Source organism: Hemibagrus wyckioides, linkage group LG06, assembly GCF_019097595.1.
Source record: "Hemibagrus wyckioides isolate EC202008001 linkage group LG06, SWU_Hwy_1.0, whole genome shotgun sequence".
Lineage (NCBI taxonomy): Eukaryota > Metazoa > Chordata > Actinopteri > Siluriformes > Bagridae > Hemibagrus > Hemibagrus wyckioides.
The window spans coordinates 17,954,573-17,964,200 of NC_080715.1; the positions used below are offsets into that span (position 1 = coordinate 17,954,573).

Below are 9,628 nucleotides of genomic sequence, written 5' to 3' on the forward strand. Positions count from 1 at the left end.
CACTGAGTCAGCGCGCCTCTGACGTCACCGAGGAGCTCACGCGCTCTTCCTGCCACGCGCTCTAGACGGCGCTGTAGACCGCTAACTGAAGGGGCGGGACTCGCTTATGCACGGCGTTGCCAGATTCTCTGTTTTCCTGCTGAGAGAAACTGTAAAGGTGCGCGTTTTTAATGGCTTGACATATTTAACGCTCCAGTTAAAACAACCCGGATTACAATCAGTAGAAATGTAAAATTGTCATATGAATTTATTTAGATGTGGGTGGTGAACGCCTGGTGCCTTTATAACTCAACACATAATATATATTGTTTGATCAATCAGTAATTGATGCAATTTATCATTACGTTGTATATCTTGTGGAAATGTTGTATATTAAAAATAATTGGCGACTCATCGATTATTAATTATTTTAGTTATCCAAATATTAATTGTTTAATTAAAGCATTTTTTAATTGTGTGTATGTATATAAAGTTAAATAGCTTATGGGATTGTTTTGTACAGGTTTTAAACAGACTTTCTGACTCGAGCTTTTTTTTTTATTCGTGAACCTGGCAACCCTACTTGCAGCACACTGACTCTGCAGTCGTGTAATAAAGGTAATAAAGGCTCTACTATTTTTCCGGAGGTGCACTAATATTCGCTTTCCTGTATTTTCCTTTCGGTTCTGTTATAAATGATCACTTAATTACAAAGCATATGAATACATGCATCTTCTCTCTTATTTTTTATTTATTTATGTATTTTTTATTTATTTATTTATTTATTTTTTTTACAATTTTCTTTGTTTCGTGCAAAAAACACGTTCTTTATATAATCTAATTACAGCTTATTTTCCAGAAAATGTATTTGACCATGCTTTGACAAAAAATCGTCGTGATCGGTTTCGCACTTCCCTGCACTTGGCACAACGTGATCCGCCACAGAGAGCTGAAAAAAGCAGGACCTGAAAATGAGGGTTAGGGGATTAGTGAACCTGAGCAAAATCCTGGAAGCCATAAAGACGAGAGAGGAAGAGGGAAGCGGCACAGGGGTGACTTTGTGAGGGACAGTGTATGTGTTGCCTCCAGCAGTTTACAGCCCCTTTCTATGAAATACATTGGCCATCCTGGGGCAATATTCTTGTTAAGGTTATTAGGGGGATGTTTTCGTACAATCAGCACGGCTGGCAACAGGGACTGGCACTAAATGTTCTCATAATGATAATAAGCCCACTGGTGATCAATCTTGCCCCAAGCACACAGACCAATTGTACAATCTAATAATGAGACAAAACCACAATTTCCTTTGCCACTGAAGGGTGTCTTCAGAGTATATTAAAAAACTAGATCACATATTGAAGTGAATGTATTTGGTGCGTTTGTAGTGAAGTCCCACAGAGGCACTTCTGAAACAATGATCTCTTCTTTCTCTCTTCATGGCATTGCCCAAGGCTAATAGACACACAGTGTTAATGAGCTAACTATGCAGCCAGACAGCTAAATAAGACATTTCAACTGTGAAATTAGATCTTTATACTGTTTCTTTTATAGAACCAGAATAACTGAGAAATTAAATCTATTTTGTGTAAACAACAACAACAAAATCCTAGCTCCGTATTTTTGTTTCTCCCCTGTAATATTATATTGAGATTATATCATTGATAATTGGTCAGACATTTAACATGCAGCAATAATGTTTGTACAAATTAGCCTGGCAGTGTATGTATTTGTGGAATACTGTCTTTAAGACACAGCTGTACAAAATGCTCATGATGGCCATACACTGATAATGCGTTCATTGTGGCTACAGTATATGACATGACAGCATTCAAAAAGGGATAGTGGAATCTGGGTCCCATCATGTTGATTTAGTGGCCACATCTTTCCAGTGATGAATGTGTTGTGCTTGAGCACACTGGACAAGAGGCATGGGAGCTCATATATCGAGTGACTGCCTTCGCTCCATCTGCCCCTGGGAAGAATATGGCTCAGGACTGTCCCACACCATACCACACAGGAATACCCAGGGACCATGGGTAATGAGAGATTATCACCCCTGTTGGGTTGCAGTTGTGTGTGCGCACTCACACACACACACATACACACACACACATACACACACACACACACACACACACACTCATTCAGCATCAGAAACTGACAACTATAACTGACCCAGTAATTAATCAGTCATGTATAAATATGTCTCACATGGATAACATTACCAAATTTTTTAATGTGTTACTTGGCAAAAGAATTTTCTTCAATCACAGAGCACCATCCGACGGCTATGTTCGACCTCTTCTCCTCAATTCCACAACTAGTAGTGCAGTTCAGATAAGTTAGGGCACACAAAGTAGGGTACAAATTTGTAATTGCCAGGTCTTCCCTGTATTTCTGTTACCACAGCCTCAGGGTTAAGGAGAAGCCAGAATTATTCAACTGAAGCAAATGAATAGTATTTGCATGGGGAATTAGAATCATTAGAGTTAGAAGGGCAAAGGGAGGAGAAGTCCTTCAGACAGGGACACTGGGAGATTCCAGACAGACATAGCTTGTGTCTAAAATATGCACCCTAAAATGTGTCCTATATACCACCCATGGAAGTCCAGTGAGATTGGCAGAGTACCGAAGAATTCAATTCATCCTCTCTTAATCTCTCACATTGCTGTCACAGCAGAAAAAGTAGATTGTATCCACAATTCTATCTTTTAGCATTGTTATAAAGATTAAAAATAAGCAGTTGCATTTTAATACATTTCCAAGAAAACAATAGACATTCAGTGACAGGTTAATTAAAAGAGGAAAAATGCAGATCAGATAATATAACCGTCCTGCAATAAAATAAATTCACAAAGCCGAGAAATGTAGAAATTCACTCAAAAAGAATTTGCAGTTAATATTCCTTTCTAACCTAGTTTGTTGTTTGACATTTATATATTTTCTTTGGTATGCAAAAGACTGAAGAGTTTTGCTATCTCTACCTATGAGGTCTTTAAATCCATATCAACTCATTTTAACCCTATTCATTGTTATTACATTTTCAAAATAATGACATTTACAACAAAAAAACAGAGATGCCTAATTATCCGTTGTTCATGCATGGACCCTGCTTAAGATGATCTTGATATAATGGTGAATCGATTTTAAATGGGAAGAAATTGAAGTGGACAAGTAACAAAAAAAAAGCTTTGATGCCCGAGCTTACTCCATGACAGTTATACCAGCTGAAATGAGCTTCCTTTTAAGAGCCACTCATGCAATTAAAAATCAAATTCAATGTTGGGATGATAATATAATTGCTGAAACAGTAGGATAATTAAGTGTATGAAAAATACCTCTGTGTGAGGACATGCTTGTTGATTGTTCTAATACATTTGGCCAGGAAACAGGATTTTGCCTTTTACCAAGATAATATGAATCCTTGACATTTTGCACTCAATTTAGTTACTCCTTTACTTACACTGATGTATAAAATAAATAATTAAATAACATAAATAAAAAATAAATAGTAATATCAACCATCATTTAAATCACTGGAGAATGGATATGCGCAGTTACTTCTTTTCTCACACACCTACACTGAACTGCACTATATTTCATGGACAGCAAAAAATTTTTATATAATCGTGTCACTGATGTTGCTCCTGAAAGTGCACTGGCAATGCAATCAAAAATACTAAGGGTATAATTTTCTAACAAATAAAAGAATTTCCTTGGAAAATTTGTGCTTGAAATGCTTGATTGTTCATGCTTAAATGTAATGTCTTGGGTTATTACTCTTCTTATAGCTTATTTCTTGGTAATGACTAAAACTTATTCAGTAACCCCAATGAAAGTAATAGGAAATATGTGCAGTTGCAAGGGGAATATACGTGCACTCAACAACCAGAAGTATATGGACACCTGAGCATCACACTTAAATATACTTGTTGAACATCCCATTCCAAATCTATAGGCATTAATATAGAGTTGGTTTCCCTCTTTGCTGGCATAACAGCCTCCATTCTTCTAAGAAGGTTTTCAGCTGGATTTAAGAGTGTGGCTGTCAGGATTTGCCCAATCAGGTACAAGAGCATTAGTGAGGTCAGGTAGTGATGTTGGCTGAGAAGGCTTGGCAGGCAGTCAAATTACCTAATTTAAATGTGTTCAGTGGGGTTGAGATCAGAGATCTCTGTGGGTCATTCTTCTCCACCAATCTTGCTTAAACATGTCCTTATGAACCTTGCTTACTGCACAGTGGCATTGTCATGCTGGGACATGTTTGATGCCGTAGATCAGGTGGAGGGAAACTGTAATGGTACAGCATACAAAGACACTCTTAGTTTGGAGACGCTCCACATATGGCTGTGATGGTCAGGTGTCTACATACTTTTGGCCATAATATATGCCATTTCTGTAATATAATACTGCTTGGTGAATATTTTGACAGATTTATGAAAACATCAAAAGTGTTTAATTAAGATTTTTGTCAAAGTGTTATGCAGTTGTATAAATTATTTAACTTATCTTAATTAAAGATTAAAATGACTAATCTTTTGGCATCAGTGACATCATTTTTTGCAAAACATCTCTTTTTTCCCAATTACTAATTAACACAACACATGACTTAATTTCTTTCGCCTGACAGGACAAAGGAGGGCTTAAATAGGTATTAAGGCAAAGCAGAGGAGCACAGAATAAACAGTTTAGCATTCCTCTTCATGCGTCCCCAGGGACTGATCACATTCTGCAGGCCATGGTCCTTCTGTACCATCTGGAGGAGGGGATGAGGACACAGCAAGGCAGAGATCACCACTGTACACACACACACACACTCATCTACTTACTATGCTGTTTTCAAATCATCAGTAATAATTATTTTGCTCATACAAATCACATAATGTAGCAATCAAATAATTAGAATGTACGATAATTAATTGTAATTAACCTACAAATTGTTATGTACAGCAGGCAATAGAGAATGCTTTTATTATTTGGGGAATGGGTGTGTAATTACCACACATTAATAAATGCACTGACACACCATCCTGACTCCATGACTTTAAATCTTATTTGGAAAATATGCAATATTAATAAAGAGGTTTTGTGTTATTAGTTATAAGCCTCCCTGGGCTGTTAGTTACCTGTAAGTGAGGAATTAAAATAGCTTCAAAACCACAATATTCTGGTAACTCATCCCAATATATTTAAATTCTTAAATTGAAAATACACAGCCAAATCATGCTTTTTAATCATTACATTTCTTATCCCATTTATTATCCCTTTAGCAATCAGTAAGGAACATTTATCCATCTGTCTATCTATCCATCTATCCAACCATGCATCTGTTTGCAGAGGTATCTCTAAAATGCTACTGCAACACGATAAACTGTGTAACTGGTGTGTCAGTGTAGCAGCATTAAAGTTTGTCTGGATTCTAAGATAAGCCATATGTTTTTATATTTTGGATAACAAACTGCTTTGTTTTAATAATAACAGAACAATATACTCTATCTATTTCCAGTAGACAGAGTTAGAATTAGGTTTAGGTGCTGCCATACATTGGTAATTATGTTAATGCAAGGATAGTAAGATACACTTTTGAGTGTGTGTGTGCTTTCTGGTTTAGGTTTAATATTTTATTCTACATGTAAGAGGCTGTAACATATCATCCAAATTCCAGTCAGATTACATAATAAACCCTTCAGACCCATGGCCCATATGTGGGTCTAATTCTAAATTCCTCAGTCTTATAACTACATACCTTACACATGCGTTAAGATGAATAACCGAATAATAATACAGGAAGTGTTAATGCTATGGAGCATACAGACACTAAGCCTACAGTAGGTGGCAGCACATGCCTGCTTCAAACCGACCATAAAACATCGCTTATATTAAAAGGACGAGCAACACGGCTTCTGATCGGACAGAGCCACTGCAAGGCTAAAAACATATATGGTCTTGTTAAAAAAATGAATTAAATAAACGTATATCAAGTGAAACCAGCCAGATTGACTGACACTTAAAAAGTAAAATGATCAAATTAATCTTAGAATTAAATGACAACGTCAGTGACGACATATAGCTTCTTTTGATGTCTAGTGAATTTTGTAAAATAAGTTATGTTAGGTAGTTAATTCGTTAGTTGCCCATAACTAAGCTTTCATAGAACCTATTACTGAAGACCAAGTTAAGATTGTCGAGGACCTGATGTGGGTGTGTGACTGCTCGAATTACTTCCTCCAATCAGAGCAGGGCGCGCTAAACTTCCATCCAATCAGCGCAGCCGCATCAACTTTTGGTAACTCTTTAGGTAGGAGCGCTCGTGTTCGTTTCTCTATTTTGATCAGCTGTAGGAGGTGAATCCTCGATTGGGAACACTTTTTGTATGCTAATTTCTCCTTTTACACACTGCAGCGCTTTTGTTGACGCTCAGGTTTATAAAGAGACCACTGATGACACCAGCATTTATGCGTCACTGAGGAGCCTGCCACGGCCGCTTTTCTTAAAACCTATCGAGATTACTGACAGCCTTCTGCCATGAGCTGCCTGGATGTTATGTATCAGAATTATGGAGCTCATCATTACCTGCCAGCGACGGCAGCAGCAGCCTATAAAGCAGCATACTATCATCATCAACAGCAGCAGCAGGTAGAGTGCCTTACTTTCTGTACTCTTAACTGTATAAGTGATTTTTGTTTTTGCTTTCACTGAGGCACCTTTCTCTAAAACTGATTTGTTTTTACTGTTATGTAATGGTACACAGCGGTTATGTTCTTAGAGCCACTTCTAAGTGGCAGCTAATTATTGTAAGTGGAAATTATTGCTTAACTGAACATCAGTTGCATTTTGTGAATAAGAAAATGAAAGTTAAATGTATGTATCAGCTATAAAGCAGATTGAATAGTTTTACAGACTGATCATGTCTCAGTATCATCTTAAAAATCCAAACACTGCAGACACAAAGATCAATAAGCAGTCACTATTCTTGCATTCACTTAAAGTGCAAAAAACTTTAAAATACTAAAAGCTTGAATGCACTGGTTCTCCATCACAATGAAAACCTAGTTCATCAAAAAAAAAAAAAATCTTCAAATAGTGCAACAGAAAGCAACATAAACTAAATTTGGATGCAATATATTAAATTATTTAAAAAAAAAACCCAAAACAAAACATAATTTCTTATGTAATCTTTATGTTTTGTGTTGCTCTACAGAAAAAGTTCAGTGCATACAGCAGGATGCAGGACTTTGCCGACTTGCCTGCACACTGTGTCCAAAGTAAACAGGCTGAGAAGCCCAGACCTGACGCCGAGATACAAAGAGATGATGACGAGCAGCATGGTGATGAGGAGGTGAGAAGTAAGGATACACAACCAGCTGAGACAGAGTACCTGAGCTCAAGGTGTGTGCTCTTCACGTATTTTCGTGGAGACATAGGCGATGTGGTGGATGAACACTTCTCCCGTGCCCTCAGCCAACCTAGTGCCTTCAGTAATGACACCAAAAGCATTAAGCCCCCGTCTGGAGGACTGTGGAAAGGTATGTTGAGCCTGGATGACAATTATATAATCCGATTTTATGGACGTTATGATGTTAGACATATGTAGTTTGTATTAATACATGACCTGGTAATCAGTATTATACTGACAGTTTCGAATGTTTGTCATTTTCAGATGGCAGTTCTCTCTGCGAGGGTCAGAGTGGCTCTTTGCCCTCTTCGTTATGGAACAGTAGTTACCCGTCTCAGACCAACTCCTGCATTCCCTCCATTCATAGTGATTTCCCTGCAGTTCCTGCATTCCACACAGCAGACACTGGCATTTGGAGTGGCCATAGCCTGGCCCAGCCTGGCCTTCCCCCTCATTCAGCCCTCACTGAGTCATGGCCTTATGGCTTGGGTGGTCAAAGCACCACCGGACACCATCATGTCCATGACATGTACCCCCATATGCACCCACGTCACCATCATCCCCATGCTCATGCCCATCCTATGCTTCATCACAGCCACAGCAGTGCTCTGGATCATCGCTTCAGCGCCCTTCTGTTACCTGGCATGAGGCCATCAAGTAGCCCTTCTTCTTCTAATACAGAGGGAATCAAGACAGAGCTGGAGACTGCTACCTCTAGCTGGCCAGCATCCTTTCATGGCTCTGTAGACATCTATGACACAGGTAGGAAAAAGAAACCGTAATACATTTTAGGCTAAATTTTCCTCTAAATTTATATTTTTTTATTAACAAAAAAATATCCCATATATAACCACCTATATTAATATTTAATATTTGGATTATATGTGCATGTATTCAACTGTATTTTCTTTCCTCTTGACAGCACTGGAACAGGACAAAGCAAAAGCCAGTGTCTGGTTCTGAAACAGAGAAAGCCAGCAAGTGACACACAGCCTTGGAGTAGAGCAGCGCTGACATGAGCAATGTGAGATGGGCCAGAGTCTCACTGTGGAATCTCTCCCTGGAAAGCTTTCAGATTTCCTGGGAGGCGACTCAGGAAAGGAAACTATGACTCCCTCTATTAGACAAGCATAACAATAAACTTGGAGAAAAACAAATTTCTTTAAAAGCAAACCATCCTGTCTGAGTTTTCATGTGATGCGAAGAGTGACGTGTTAATGAATTCTGCAAGAGTGCTGTCCCAGCTGGACTTTCAAAGAGCTCTCACAGAGGGAGTGCAATGAAGGAAGCCACTTAAATGTATCCAAGTCTAAGAGGTATATTTTTCCTACTTTTTGTAAACCACGTTGAACATTTCCTGTTTGGTGGTTTGTGATCAGGAACAGAAGCATAAGCACATACCACTGGTTTTGTTGAAAGAACTGCCTGTCTCCTTTCAAATGAAGGCCAGTTTTGTCTTAATGTGGCTATAAATATGTGAATGTTTGAGTAGCAGCCTTGTTCAAATAGAAGTTTTACTTTAATATATTTTGTCTATGGTCTTGTGATCTACAGATTCGATAGTTCTGTAAGAAGTTTGTGCAGATTGTTTCTACCAAAGTATTAACTGTTTTGTTGCATTATTTTGACTTTTGAATGAGAATGTAATTGTTTTAATGCGAAATGCTAAATAAATTGCTAAGTTCTATTGGCAAATATGCTTTGTTGACTGGATGCTATGTTATAAGTATTGGCTAGTAGATCTCATTATGTTATACCAAAGTATTTCACATTTTTTTTATATCAGTGAATGAATAACTTAAGGAAAACTAATGACACATGTCGATGGCAGAAGTGCTTAGAGTGTATAGTAGACCAATGATAGGCTTTTGACCAATTTTGGGAAAACACTGAGAGCACTGAGAATCCCAGAAGGCATAGTGTCATTCCATTCAAATTCAGACAGGACAACCCCACTTTCACTGAGACTGCCGCTAACACTGAGAAAGCTTTTTAAAACAAATCTTAGAAATGACAATATATTTAACATGATATATCAAAGTTGTTACAACTAAATCAATTGAGCAAATGTCAGTTATTACAGACACTACAATTCAATGCAGTCATATATAACAGATAATTGTGGAAAAGAATCACTCTGAATTCAGCCCAAGAATGCAAAGATTGTGCACTATGTGCTCTGGTGTGAAATTGTACATGTTTTTGGAGAACTACAATTTTAAATAGTTTTGATGGGAGACTAATGCCAGAAAC

At 37.8% G+C, this 9,628-nt stretch overlaps 2 protein-coding genes across 2 annotated transcripts in view; one reads left to right on the plus strand and one right to left on the minus strand.

Annotated features, from left to right (window-relative positions):
- chmp2ba (charged multivesicular body protein 2Ba) overlaps positions 1–18 on the minus strand; it is an 11,147-nt gene extending 11,129 nt beyond the window's left edge. The window contains exon 1 of the mRNA XM_058390837.1: positions 1–18. This exon is cut by the window's left edge and continues 182 nt beyond it. The gene's annotated coding sequence lies outside the window, so the exon portion shown is untranslated.
- Positions 19–6,266: 6,248 nt separating this feature from the next.
- vgll3 (vestigial-like family member 3) lies at positions 6,267–9,070 on the plus strand. Its single transcript, XM_058391143.1, has 4 exons — positions 6,267–6,615; positions 7,181–7,505; positions 7,640–8,137; positions 8,298–9,070. Exons 1-4 carry the CDS (start codon positions 6,505–6,507, stop codon positions 8,336–8,338), a joined length of 975 nt encoding a protein of 324 aa, XP_058247126.1. The 5' UTR covers positions 6,267–6,504; the 3' UTR covers positions 8,339–9,070.
- The last annotated feature ends 558 nt before the right edge of the window (positions 9,071–9,628 follow it).